At 44.8% G+C, this 14,959-nt stretch overlaps 1 protein-coding gene across 4 annotated transcripts in view; it reads right to left on the minus strand.

The window, feature by feature from the left end:
* RHPN1 (rhophilin Rho GTPase binding protein 1) overlaps positions 1 to 14,959 on the minus strand; it is a 615,089-nt gene that overhangs the window by 339,175 nt on the left and 260,955 nt on the right. For all 4 annotated transcript variants that reach the window (XM_078686651.1, XM_078686652.1, XM_078686653.1 and 1 more), the window contains one exon: positions 2,059 to 2,174. In XM_078686651.1, coding sequence (XP_078542777.1) covers positions 2,059 to 2,093 — 35 coding nt within the window. In that variant the 5' untranslated portion in view covers positions 2,094 to 2,174. The remainder of the gene's footprint in view (positions 1 to 2,058; positions 2,175 to 14,959) is intronic.

The raw sequence follows: 14,959 nt of genomic DNA on the forward strand, positions 1-14,959 counted from the left end.
CTCTGCGAAAATTTGGCCAAAAATAAATAAATAAAGAAACTTTATATCTATGAGAAAATACAACTGATGGTAGAATCGAGGCACATTACTAATAATCCTGTCCTGGAAAAGATGACGTTTGGAGATATCTCAGCAACACCCATAAGGGCTGCTGTGGAGGTCTTCCATTCCCTACTATTCATAAAATAAGGCTCTCCAGATAGAATCTTGTCCTTTGGCAAGTTATCGAGCATTAGGCGGCGGCCTTACTTGCTCTATCTGTGATTTTGTCAATTCTTCCTTTCCAATGGGTGGTGGTACCTTAGTGTAAATGGGACTTCATTAATTCTTTGGGTAAGAAGCATGGGTAGGACCAAGCTGAGCTGAAAAACTATCGGCCTTGCACCCCTCCGCGATCCCAGTTTCAAGATTTTGGAAAAGGATCTGGTGAAGAGGCTCTCTGGATAGCTCAACTCCTGGGATTCCTCAACTAGGACTTTGCTTGTATTCGTCCAGGAAAAGGCCATAAGTCTTTTCTGGTGGCTGCCCAGGGTGACCTATGAGATGCTAGCAATTAGAGTGAACAAACTGAGTTAATCTTGCTTGACTAGGCAACATCTTTTGATAATTGTCTAGCTTGTTCTCTACACGCTGCCATACTGCCCATTTTTGGAGTTTAGCACAATAAACGTGTATGCGTAGTAAAAACAATGCATGGCAAAGGCATAGCGTTGAAATGAATACGTGGTAGAGGCATGCGTTGTTAACATATGCATGGTGTCACTCTGGCCCATAAGCTCCACTTTGCGCTACTTTGATGCACTCAACATCGGATTGGAAAGGCAGGATTTGATGGATTAAGATTTCTTGTAAAACCGGTCCCTGGTCCAAGTTGTGACTGTGCTACATGCTTTTCCCATTGAAAACCAGTTACGAGTACACTGTGGTCACTATACCCAACACCTTGTGTCTTTCTATTCCAGTAGCTATTTCTATGAGCTCCACTTAACTGAGCCCATTGCAATAAGGAGAGCAATATATGCTTGTATTGCAATCCAGGTGACTTTGCTGTGCCTCCTGCGTGAGTTGAGTAACATTACACATCGGGCAAAAATCAGACATAAAGGACTTCATTAATTTGCACAATTTCAACCCAAAGACAAAGATATTCTTAGAGCCTCAAGACACATAAAAACCCAACTCTGTCTTACTCGGGATGCTAGTAACCACCAATCTAATGTTCATAAGAAAATACTAATTGAGGAGAGTGTATAATACCAGAGTTTCAAAACTTCAGGATTGCGCTATCGCTGCAATAAACATAAGCCTTCTAGATACAAACAGATAGGTATAACTTCATTTCAGAGCACCTCATCAACAGTTCCATCACCCGCCCCTAACCTTGGAATAATATGCACGTCTTTAACTCATCATGCTTAACCCTACCTTACCTCACCTAACAATTCCATTTGACAAGCAGTTCTACCCTTAAAACCCTGCCAGAGTCCACCCCACTCCCAGTTGTTGATTTTGATCCTCAGGTATGCACTGTAATATTTGAAAGTTCCTGATGTTCTTTAATAATTCAGGTTCTCACTACACTGAAGAGAACAACAAATATGGAGGCACCGACATACACACACACACACACACACATATTAAAGTAACTAGGATGCATTCACAAAGACAAAATCAGCACATATAACATACAAATATGTCAGTCGCCTCGGCAGCTCCTTTAATCTTTTCAATGAACGATCAATAGAATAAACTGGTGATAGCTTCTATTTTAGGCACCATCTTCCTGCACTCTACTTACTTGAACCCATATAAACCAGTTAACTATTTCTAAAAGCCATTATTTGGCAGTTGCCTATGAACTGGCTTATTCCCTATAAAAATGTATTTTTTTTAATAAACATCTAGATCTATTTATATTCCAATGTACCAAAGGCCAACTGGTCAAAGCTCGTCTCATGATAAGATTTAAACGAGAAACAGTATAAGAATCCTCTGGAAAATGGTCTGTAGTGCCCAGCAATCCACATTGTGCTCTTGTCTGAACATAACCGCACTCACCGAAAGAGGTTTTCAGCTCCAGCCCTCATCCGCATCTCCTTGTTGATCTGCTGGTTGATGCGGGCGCGTCGGTGCTGTAGCTTGCTTCGCTGTGTCTGTGCCAGGGGATCACAGCCCTACGATATGAAAAAAACAATATTATAAATAACTAGTGAAACACCAGAAGTACAATATATATTAGTGGATTATAAATAATTAATCACAGCAAACCACACCACATACCATCACCGAGGCCTAGAAGAAGACAGCCTTGTGCGGCATGCAGTACTTCTTGGTTCTGGGTCAAATTTAACACAGATTAGCTAAAAAGTTGGATTGCCTGAAAGAGTCAATGAAGGCATAATAGTTCTCAAGTAGTGTGTGTTCACATCATTAACACCTAGTATTGCTATCCTGCCAGCAAGATGTACAAAGTCCAGGACTGAAGGGTAATTTGAGTATTTTAAGGACTCGCATTCTGAGCAAAACCAAAATCTAGAAAACTGTGCAGTTTGGATCACAATTGCCAGAGGCGTAAAGACCACACAACACTCCCCTCGCAGGGATAGTGTGCGCATGAAAAGGGCATATTTTCATCTCCCCAAGCATGGATGCTGTATGTGGGGAGCAGTGGTCGCATCACTATCAGCATCGAAGATGAGCGTTGAAGCATGTCTCTTGCTTGAATAATGTGCGAGGAGGTAATGGCTTCATCTCATGACACATGGATGTGGAGTATGGGGACAAAAAGCCTTATACTGGCCCAACACGGAAAAAGGTTAACCGTGAAGAGATCCTCTTCTGTGTCAGGAACTCAAAATCCTGGTACTGAACCAACATAGTTACAATGGTAAATATTAAAATCAGAACAAACTCACAGTGATAAATTTAGGCTGGTCTTGATAAAAGCTTATCCAACCAATTGCTGGCCGAACAGTACGTGATATCAAGTGTCTCACTAGCCCTATTTTGTTTACCTTTGTGCTGTACAGGACTGTAAATAATTTGTGCTACCTTTTTGTTCTTTTGATGGTAAACCTTTGAGCATATCCACAAACCTATGAGTTTTTTGGAGATAAACACATTTATATTGACCATTGCACAGTCCTCAATTTATAAAAGAAAGAGTACAGGGTCCCCAAGCTCTGTTCAGATACCTGTGGACAGCGCAACTAAAAATTGACGCACCTAATACCAAAGCTGGTAGTCTTAAATCCACTTGATGCCTCTTGAATTCACTACCATACTCTCCCTGACTCTTGTAGGTTTCACCAGTCTTCCTATGTGACAAGTTTTCCATCTTTATCTGTCTTTCAGATCTTTGTGTTTTTCCCTCTTTGTACTTGGTTAGTATCTGGTGCTGAAAATAAGTGCTGGTGCCGCCAATGGCAAACACAGGCTCAAATTAAGTACTGCCATTGCCTACTGCACCTCCCCAGAACGCCCTTTTTCTCAACAATTACCTTACAATCATGACTGCAGACAATCCACTGTACTGGCATTCAGGAGCAGAGAATTTTCGCACTCAGTCCTGTAATGCGAATTCTATGGCAACAGGGTGAAAAGTATGTATGTACGTATGTGGTATTTTTAAAATGCAAACCTAGCCAAAAAGCAGCGGAGTACAACAAAGGGTCGAAGGCAAGTATACAGTGCACGAGTTAGAATAGATCTGGGTTCTGGGAGCAAAAGTGTACTGTACCTGCATTGTGATATAGTGTTTTTTAAAGAGATGCATCTTCAACTCTTTCCAACTTGGAGAAGCATTGGGCCAGTTCTGAGGGATACTGCAATGTTATTCCAGATCCCGGGTGCACAGATAAAGATAATTGATTTACCCAAGATAATACAATTGTAATACCAAGAAGTCAGGGCTAAAAGTTTACAGTTTCCATTTTTTTTGTTGCTCTTCTCCATGTCCACCTCCGCTTCCTCCTCCCCTGCTTCCTGGTGCCTCCTTCCCTATGAAATCTTTCATTTCATTTCTCCGAATCCTCTTGCTCTTCTCTTCACCTTTTTTTTTTATCTTTTGCAGTTTTATAAATTGTGAACTCGACCCGTATGTACAGAGAGCGCTTTACATGAGCACCAGCTGCATTACAGACGGACACACTCATTTTTTTAGTCACAGGGAGATTAAGTGATTTGCCCAGATGCCTGTCTCCCCCACCAGACTTGAACCTGGTTCTCCAGCCTCAAAGTCGACTGCTCTATCCGGTAAGCCACAATTACTTGTATCACACATGACATACATAAAGCAATCCTTTTAGATGTATTTTTTTAACGTTTTTGGGGAGAGGATGAAGTCTCATGGCCAAATTGCCGACTTTGGAGCTGGGAAACCAAGGTTCAAGCCTTGTGGTCGTCTCCACATCCTGTGATCTTGGGCAAATCACTTAATCTCCCCGAGCCCAACAAAAAAAAAAAAAATGTATGTTTCCTTGTGTAACAAACTGGTGCTCCTGTAAAGCGCTCCAATACCTTCGGGTCGAGTTTGCGCTATATAAATCTGAAAAAAAAAAAAATGTAACAACTCGTTTTTAAATGCGTTCGTTAGGACTCCAGGATGATGCACCTAAACTTCAACAGCTGCTATTTCCCATGCTTCCTTTTCAGTACCATGGAGTCCCAGCCAGCAACAGAGGCAATTGACGAAGCCGGTCATATCACATTAAAGCATAATTTTTGCATACTTGCATGTGTCCCCAGACAACCGTACTCTAGTGTGCCGGTGCCATCCATTTATCCATTATTTCGAGTCCTAAAGCTGAAATGAATCATTACAGAAACTTAACTAATCTCCCCATTGATACATGACAAAATGTCAAGTTAAACCGTGGCTTGATGACAGAAGAAATGCTAGACTATCAGACTGAAAGAGGCAGAAACTTCACCCGGACTGCCTCAAACCGACCCTACTAGCCTTTGGGCAGGAGGAAGTCAGGTGGCCAGGCGTTCAGAGGGCATCAGAAGTATCTCTGAAGAATGCAACTTGCCTTTCGCCTTGGTGCGACATCTTCGTGAAGCCAGTGCCAGACTGTAAGCAAAATCAGTCCTGGCAAAAATATTTCAGCCAGCACCACAAAGAGTTCCGGTTGGGTTTTATGTTTTAACTAATGTTCATTCGGAAACCATGTGCTACCACCCCCAGCATCTTCAGATGGACAGTATATTTATTATATGCCAATGAACCCAATTTAAGTGGGAAAATTCACAATTTTTTAAAGCAAAACAATATGTCATTTTACTTTTCTGCTGCTTAAGTCCTCCTCTTTACTACAATGCAAGTTAATTTAACCACATGCGTGCAGCGGCTATTTTTGCGCTGCGCGGCTTTTTTCAAAAAGCCGCGTTACATGACGAGCTGAGCTTGTCATGAGCGTGCGAGCGGCACAACGAGCGTGGAAGGGGTTAAGTGAGGGGGTGTGAAGAATCCAGAATTCCTGTTTTTTCACGTTGGACTCCCAAAAGCTGACTGGAAAGGTAACACAATGTTGAACTATTCAAACTTAAGTTGTTAGAAGCCCTTTCAGGCCATGCAGGAGTTACTGGGCCGAACCTTGGTGGTTTTAGGGTTTTCCCTCCTGATGTCCGAGGGAAAAACCTACAATGGATCCTGAGCAACTGGGTAAGTACCCCATCTGCACTTGACTCTCTTTGGTAGTTGTGGACAAGCAGTCAAAGGCACCTGGGGCGGGGAGCACGTAATACAGATTAGTTAACACAACTCATAACACAGAGCGCTCAATTGTACCAATAAATCAATGTCCAGTCAAATACTTGTTTTTATCATAAAAATAAGTACATTATTTCGAACTCTACACATTCATAGACCAGTTACGACATATATAGACGACAATAACACATTCCTTCCTTGTAGCCGGGGTTTTAGTGTTTCTCTAGCAAATCCCTGTCCCACCCGCTCCTCTCAATGCGGTTGAGGTTATTCTCCATTCACTGGTAGATGCATCCAGGGAACGCTTACTAGTAGGCCGTAACTGAAGAGTTCTCTCTGATTCTTAGTAGTTAAAAGTGTCTTGGCACTACAGGGCTCTTAGCAGCAAGTCACATGGGACCCGGTAGGTTTGTTACCAGTCTTTCCTGATCCAGCAGAGAAGAAGCATGCAGCGCATCAGCAGGTACCCAGTCCGCTGGCACTCGCAAGACTCTGGTCCTGCTTGCTGAGTTTGCTACACGCGGGAGGCATGGCAGCACTCAGCAAGCACAGGCTATCCTCTCAGCCTATACAGTTGTCTTCGGCAGAGATGGGAAGTGTTCCCCGATCCTAATGCACAGTTTTTGGCATTACCCAACAGTAAAAGGGGGCAGGGGAAAGAGTTGATTCTGAAGCTCCTGATCTGGTTCGCAGTGATGCGGCGATGAATCCACAGAGTCCTCAATCAGTGTTTGTGTGGCAGGTCAGGTGCAGTTCTCGATGATCCTTATGACAGACAGGTTATCACGGCTTCACAGTTCTCAGACTTTGGCCCGAACCTCACAGAACATTTATTTTTATCAGTTCCTACTAGTATACGGGGTTGCCGCACCACTGCCACCCAGGCACCAGCCCTCACCGCAAGGCAGTCTGCCCACAGTGGCATCTATAGGCTTTGTCCCTTGCTATCAGGCTGTCATTTCTTCAGCAGCCCCTCCTGGCATGCGGGTTTGCCGCAACAGTGCTGCACCAGTTTTGCTCTTACTACCCGGCAAACATTTCACAGCTATCTTCACGGCAGCCCTCTCCTGGCATACGGGGGTCGCCGACTAGAAACTTCACACAGGCAATGACCTGATCTTTGCAGCAGCTGTTTTCTCACACCTCGCGCCAGTAGCAACTAGACAGGGCTCCCCACTGGACCTTGCCCTCTCCAAAGCTCTCATCTTCCTCATAGGTCACACTAGTCTTGGCAAGCAGGCGGTGCTGGTGCTCCAGAGCAAGTGGTCTTGGTTTCCCTGGGTGACGTCCCCTCACCCAGCAGGGAGATTAGCAGCACATGGTCCCCAGTCCTGGTCAGAGGCAGAAATCTTGCAGTTTCACCTCACACATAGCCCGTCTGGCTGCTTGGCAGAGGACAATTTTGGGGATAGCAAACTTCCCTTCTTACAGTCCATTTCCAGACACCAAATGTGATCTAGGGTCTGGGATTTGGAAGATTTATGTTGGGGTTCTGCTTCTTTTGAAATACACACCTCCTCTTGAAAGGCAGTTTGTCACAGCAGGAGAGACTCTGAAGTGGATAGGCCCATAACACAGATCATGGGAGTGACTAGATTTCACACCTGGATGCCAGACACAGTGATGTGCATCAAAAGGTTACTCCTAAACTTCGAGCCCCACTCTTCATGATTCCCTTATCAGCCGCATCTCCTTCCTGAGATGTGTCCAGACCCTTTCCTTGTATCTATCACTGAATCAAAGGGCACATTTTGAAGTGTACAGGGGGAGTCTCTTTCTCCTCCCTTTTCCCACCCAGCTCACAGGAACGCATTAATACACAAATTTGCAGGGATGGGCGGAATTTGCGTAGTCGTGCTACGCAAAGCTCTGCGAAACGTAAAAATGATCCGTAAGCACACGGAATTGCCTGTTCCGCCCGTTCGCGATGCTTTTTCCTGTCTGTGAACGCTGTTTACGTACTCAGGAAGAAATGTCTTGTGAACACGCATTTTGAAAGCGCGAAGAAGCAAAGAATTCCGCGAAGCAGTGGATTGCGAAATATTTGGCAATTCTGCGTTTTCCGCAGAACGCGAAATTACCCAAATTCTGCAAATGAAACGGAACTTACCGCCCAGGCCTACAAATTTGTCTGGGGGTATTTCTCTACTTCCTCATGTCTTCACCATGCAGGCCTGGGCCTCCCAAAATGGAAGCCAGGGTCCTCCACATAATATCCCATTACAGGAACATTTGTACTCCACGTTTGTACACAGCACACACACAATCCAGTATGGTCACCTCTACATATTGTGCCAGTACAGATATACCTACATTCAGCACCGACATTCACTCTGCGCGCACAGCTCAGTACTGTAGCCTTTCTGCATATTGCCACTTCCAGGCACACATTCACCATCTAGCGCTGCGCAACACGGGACACTTCATGTACTGTTCCCCTCACAGGTTTACTTACACCCAACACCTGCACTCCTCATGTATGCACCTCCTAGTACTACATCTCTCATGCACTTTACTCCTCGCAACTAAACATACACCCAGCACATGCATTCACCATGCACGCACTGCAGAGTACTACTCTAAGCCTGTAATTCCCAGGCACACATACAACCAGTGCAGAATCACCACTCCTGCACTGTGCAGCACTTCATATCTAGCTGATGTATGCCAAGTTCGAGTTAAGCACTCAGTAGTGGAACTTTAAAAAGGTGAGTGAGCCTGTTGGCCACACTCCAGTAATACAGATCAAAGATAACCTGTTCACTCCCCCTGATCACAACACGATATGCTGCCCCCACCCTGCTCATGCTGATTAATTCCTGGTGAAGGCGGTAGGCTTCCATTCCACCTCTAAGGGGGTTGTGCTTTAGTTACCCCTCCTGTTCAAACAAGACTGCAATCTGTGAGCCAGGTCCGTGTCATGGCGCACACAAATGATCCATGTTTGCCTATGGACAACAAAAATCTGCATTAGGGATGCAAACAATACAGCTCGGCACTCAGGGCAGGGACGTGCGTCTATTGCCATGCAAAAGACTTTTCCGTCCCGTCTATTGTAGAGTCAGTAGAACAGTAATTTTCCACAGTTACAATGCAACATATGTCGGTTATAAACACATTTTTTTGGGGGATGCATAGGCCAACTGACCTTTGCTTTGAGGATTTAGGGTTCGGAGGAAGGAATGGCACTTTGTCCAGGAAGGTTGACACCTTTCATAGACAGAAAAAGAAAGGTATGTTTTCATCTTTTCAGATTCGTGAAAGGGTGCGAGCTGCAAGAGAGTAACAACGTTTCAATGTGCTCTACTGCAAGTAAATAAAAACAGGCCCCCGAACTACTGCGGAGTAGTAAAAGACAACCAAGAAATATGGTGTACCCCTCAGGCTTCTGGGCCCTGGTGCCACTGCACCTGCTCCATTAATATGAACACCCGTGAGGAGCAGGCACGTGAGAATGACTGTAAAACAGTTTTCGGTTTCAGTTTATGATCACTCAAAAATAGATTAAACCTCTCCAAAACACGTTTGAATTCATTCCATTTGCTGTTGCAGATGTCAATGTTGGTTATCTCCCTTCACATACAAATACATAATATTTCAAGAGCACTCGGGTCAGCTGGGGAGAATGAACACTTTCACTCCTGGTCAGAGACACGCCGATTCGATGCGTGGTCACCGCCAGAGCCCAGTGCGTCTTACACATACAAGGGCACGCACTTCAGACCGTGCGTCGCGTGGCAGCCTTGCGTCAATCCTGTGAGCGCCGTGCGTCTTACACATACAAGGGCACGCACTTCAGACCGTGCGTCGCGTGGCAGCCTTGCGTCAATCCTGTGGACACCCCTTCTAAGAGAATCACTGCGTGCCAGGATCTTTAGCAAACACCACACCCTGGCAAGCGCGCCACTCCTCTTCCCGCACAGAGTTACGACATCACATCATGTACAGAACACAAAAGCTGTGCCCTATAAATAGCCCGGCTTTGAAAAGCTGGTTCAAACTTTCGATTTCGCGCTGTGTGAACCATGAGAATCATCGAGGCTGATTCATCGCATAGAGTTTCCCAGGCCCTCGATGACTCACCTGCCAACTCATCCAGGCACTTTCTTACCAAGAAACTTTTTGTGTACCGCCTAATTCTGCTTGTCTGAGCCAAGGCGACTTGGGGGGCGGTAGACATGTTAGAACTGTAAAACATAATAGAAGCTGATGCACTAAAGGCGACAGACTGTTTTTTTCCAGGAATCCTTTTGGTGTTATTTACTTCTCATAATGCTGATCTCACCGCGATGGGAAAACGAGCTTTGTTTTCTAATTACAATCCTTTCTGCCCCTATCCTCTCCACTGCGACCCCCTCCCCTCACCCTTGTATTGGGTCCAGTGTGTGGCTGGACTTGCAGCTCCAGACTGACCTTTTCATGCTGTCGATCGGTGTCCTTAACCCATTCGCTGCCAGGCCTTTTCCTCCCCTTTGCAATGCCTTTTTTGGCGATTTGGGGTAGTTCGCACATAGGTCCCCATAACTTTTTGTCCACATAAGGTATCAATGCCAAATTTGCGTCCTTTTATTTCAACATCTTGAGGATTCTAAGGTTAACAAGGGGCTGTGGATTCTCCTGGAGGAGACCAAGAAATATGCAAAAATACAGCAAAATGTAGAGGTGTTGGGGATGTGAGGGGGAAGGGTGCAGAAGAAAGCAGTGCTGAAATCACCATCTTCCCAGCTTTTGTCAGAAAACTCTTTCCCACACAGTTTTTGGCATTTGACTGTGATTTTTGTGTGCTTTCAACCTCCTTCCAATTAGTGGTAGAAATGGGTGTGCAACCAATAATGGATCCTGGAAAGCGATACATTTTTGAAACGTAGACAAAATCATGAATTCAGCAAGGGGTAATTTCTGTAGATCCTTCAAGGTTTTCCTATAGAAAGTAACATTACCTACATCTTCACCTATAAAAACGTTTTACTGTGGCAGATTGTTGAAAGAAATATAGTTCCGTCAGCAGGGCCCTTCTGGTTGCGGGGATATATTGGGTGTGTAGGTTCACCAAGAACCAGAGGTACCCAGAGCCAATACCTGAGCTGTAACCTGCAATGGTTTTTCATTGAGTACCGGGGTATACAGCAATGAATTTGGTAACATATAAATAGTGAAAAATAGGTATCAAGGATACCTATGTATTTCCGAAATGGAAACAAGATATGGAGTTTAGAAGCAGTGGTTATTTGCACATCTCTGAATTTCTGGGTACCCATACTCGCATGTGAATTAGAGGGCATATTTCAAAATGTCTTTAACACACTGTCTTACATTTGGAAGGCAGAAATGCATAGAAAGACAACTGGTAATAACGCTTGTTCGACCATTCTGTATTCCCACAAGTCTCCCGATAAAAACGCTACCTCACTTGCGTGTGTAGGCCTAGTGCCTGTGGCATGAAATGGGTCAAAATGCAACGTGGACATCACATTCTTCCACAGAAAACGCACTTGTTTTTGCAATGTGTCTAGCGGTGGATTTTGAGCCCTATCTCAGCCGGCACCTAGCATAACCTAGCAAACCTGTACATTTTTGAAAACTAGACACCCAGGAGAATCCAGGATGAGGTGACTTGTGTGGCTCTCACCAGGTTCTTATCCAGAATCCCTTGCAAACCTCAAACTTTGTAAAGAAAAAAAAAATGTCCTCACATTTCTGTGATGGGCAATTCTGGAATCTGCGGGAGCCACAAACATCCATCCACCCAGCATTCCCCTAATTCTCCCAATAAAAATGGCACCTCACTTGTGTGAGGAGGCCTAGTGTCCGCGACAGTGTCCGCAACTGGCAACGCCCAAAACGCAACGTGAACACATCACATTTTTCCACAGAAAACGGATTCTATTTTACAATGTGCCAAACTGGATTTTGGGCCCTAGCTCAGCCAGCACATAGGAAAACTTATTAAACCTGTACGTTTTTTAAAAACTAGACACCCAAGGGAATCCAGGATAGGGTGTCTTGTGTGGCTCTCACCAGGCTCTGGTAGCAAGAATCCCTTGCAAACCTCAAACTTTGTCCCAAAAAAAGATAAAAATAATTTTTCTCACATTTCTGTGATGGAAAGTTATGAAATCTGCAGGGAGCCACAAACTTCAACTCACCCAGCAATCCCCCTAGTCTCCCAATAAAAATGGTACCATACTTGTATGGGTAGACCTGGAGCCCACAACAGGAAATGGCCCAAAACCTACTGTGGACACAAAAAAGACTTGGTTTTGCAAAGGAGTTGCCTGCGTTTTTGGTCCCGGGTTCGGCGAGCATCCAGGGAAACCTACCAAACCTGGACATCTCTGAAAACTAGACACCAGGGGGAGTCCAGGGAGGTGTGGCTTGTGTGGATCGCCCAACGTTTTCCTACACAGAATCCCCTGCAAACCTTAAATTTAGGACAAAATAAAAATCACATTTCCTGACATTTCTGTGTGGGATCACAGCATCAGCAAAAATGTCCTCTAACACACAGCGTTCTCCCCAGGTTGCCAGATAAAAATGGTACCTGACTTTGTATGTGGGGGAGGAAGGGCAAGTGCCTGCTACAGGGAAGGGCCCAAAATATATTTTGGAGACATCAAAATTCTCTATCATTAAACGACCTGGCTTTGCAAGGGAGGGCACCTGCATTTTTATCCTGGGCTTGGAGGCAATCTGGGGAAACCTAGCAAAGCCAGACATTTCTGAAAACTAGACATCTGGTGGAGTCCAAGGAAATGTGGCTTGCATGGATCCCTCAAGTTTTTCCTACCCAGAATCCTCTGCAAACCTCACATGTTCCCCCTTCCAATAGCACCCATCTGCCTACATGCTCGGGGGCCTGAGATAGCCCCAGGAGCACGTAGGCCTTGAAAGTGAAATGAGCCGTTTGGCTCCTTTCACTTTCAGTGTTATGACATAGGCGCGGCAATCGTCATTACACTGAGAAAAAAAAAACACCTCCGGCAGCTGGGGAAGCTCTTTCCCAGCTCCAGAGGCTGAAAAAGCACCAAGGAAATCCCTCTGGTCACAGAAGAGGAATTTAAGAATGGTGTGCCTTGGACATAACAATAACGTCCTCGGCACCAGAGTGCCGCAGCAGAGGATGTAACCATTACATCCAAGGATTAAAACGTTTTCTTTGGTGCAGTGTTCTTCCATGCACTTCCTGAAAATCCAACGTTAAGACAAAAATCTCTTTATCTAGTTCTGCATCGCTAGCAATCATCAACAACGGACATTCCAAAATGTTCCTTTGTTTTTGTTGTTGTAGTTTTATATGGTATTACCTCGACCCGGAGATCCTTGAGCACTTTACATGAGCACGAGTTACATTACAAAAGGTCACATTCATTTTTTTTAAAGAAACGTGGAGATTAAGTGGTTCGCCCAGAATCGCAGGATGTTGAGCCCAAGCCCAAACTAGAACCCGGTTCCCCAGTACCAAAGTCAGCCATATCCTCTTCCTACATTTAATGAGGTCTGCTAGGGTTTTGAGATTTACTGTGACAACATTAACCGGATTACCCTTGAATAAACCCGTCCAGCACAGTTGGTCAACTATGAAACGTGAACAGAAGTAGGAGATGTTTATTTAACAAGCAGGAAACAAATGCTTTCACAGCAAGTAACCCAAGGGTATTGGTCTCCTAATGTATACAAACACATGGTGTTGTGCATGTAAGGATTATATTATTTACCCCAGAAGCATCGATTTGTTACAGGTAGTGCTGTAGATGCACATGCTCTGCATACTCCTGCACTTGCATGTGTGCACTGCTGAAGCCTGAGGTCAGGCTTGGAGCTTCCAGACCCTTGAGAGTGAGTTTTGGACACTTTGGGACCCTCAAAGGACCTTCAGGAAGAAGTTCCAGAAGTTTGGAGCAATTTTGAAAAAAAGCTCTATAAGTGGACAGACTCGACCTGGCCAGCCAAGCCGGTGACCCTCAACTGCGAACCGGCCTGCCGTCCAGGTTTGTCCCGCTGAAAAGCTCCAGAGGTCAGACTACCAGGAGTTGGCTGAAACCCAAGCTGGCGGACCCTCAACGAAACCATCCTGGTAAAGAGCAGCGAGTGACCCCTGAAGAAAAAGCTCCAAAAAAGTTTATAAGTCTGAACGCAGGAGAGGTGACCGGGACCAACTGCGAGAGTCAAGCTGCCCACCTTCAACCGTGAGCGGGCCTGGATCCCTGATTGATCCCGCTGGAAAGCTCCGGAGGTCTGATCTCCACAAGTTGACTGGGAACTTGTAGCAAGGTAAGTCGGCGAACCCTCACAGACTCCAGACTGGCTGACAGCTTTGAGAGACCCCGGTAAAAAAGCTCCAGAATAGGTTTCCAAGTCACAAGGTAAAAACTTTGACTTTGTCCCAGTCTAGCGCGAACAGATGTCCCAATAGGCGCTATGGCTTTCTATGTGCTTTACAGTGCTAAATCTTTAAAAAATCATATCTACGGTTCAATACATAGATTTGCTTTTGTTCTAGTGTAATTTTAAAGATACAAATATTACCCATTTTTATAAATTGGTGTTGGATTTTTATTGCGTGTTGTGTCTTAATTATTTACTAAATTGGTGTTTTTAAATGCTTTACATACCTGTTTTTGAAGTTGAGCCTGCCTTTTCACAGCCAAGCTACCAAGGTTCGAGCAGGGGAATACTTTTCTGAGACCTATTCTAAGCCCTAGACTGTGTTGGTGGCCTTATTATCAGTGGCAGATGCACATTTGCCACTACTAATAACCCACTTTCGAACAATTGGTGCTCTGCGGTGGGTATGAGGACTTGTGTTTAAAAAGTACACATTTCAGTAAAGTGAATTAAGGTTTTAAAAATCCTCTAAATTGTCTTAGAATAAAACGTTTGAGTTTGATTTTTGGCCTACATTTTTTTAATCATTGTTTAGATTTTTCCAAAATTGTTCCAAGTCTGGTGTGCCTAGTTGTTGTGACCCAAAACTAGTGAACCATGGAGCTGGACCTGGCTAAACTGTCTCAGTTCAGGATGGCTGATCTTAGGGTACAGTGTAGGCTGAGGGGGCTGCCTGCTTCCAAAAAGATTAGGAAGGCAGGGTTGCTTAAGTCTCTAAAGGCCTGGGCTGGGCTAGCTGAGGAGTTTCAAGGGGGGATGGAGGGTGTCCCCCACGACCTCACCCAGGAGGGGGTGAGGATGGTGCCTCTTCCACTTTCTCTAGTATTAGCCATATGATTCCAGATGGTGGGAGGGGGTAAG

The sequence above is a fragment of the Lissotriton helveticus genome, chromosome 4_1 (assembly GCF_964261635.1).
Source record: "Lissotriton helveticus chromosome 4_1, aLisHel1.1, whole genome shotgun sequence".
Lineage (NCBI taxonomy): Eukaryota > Metazoa > Chordata > Amphibia > Caudata > Salamandridae > Lissotriton > Lissotriton helveticus.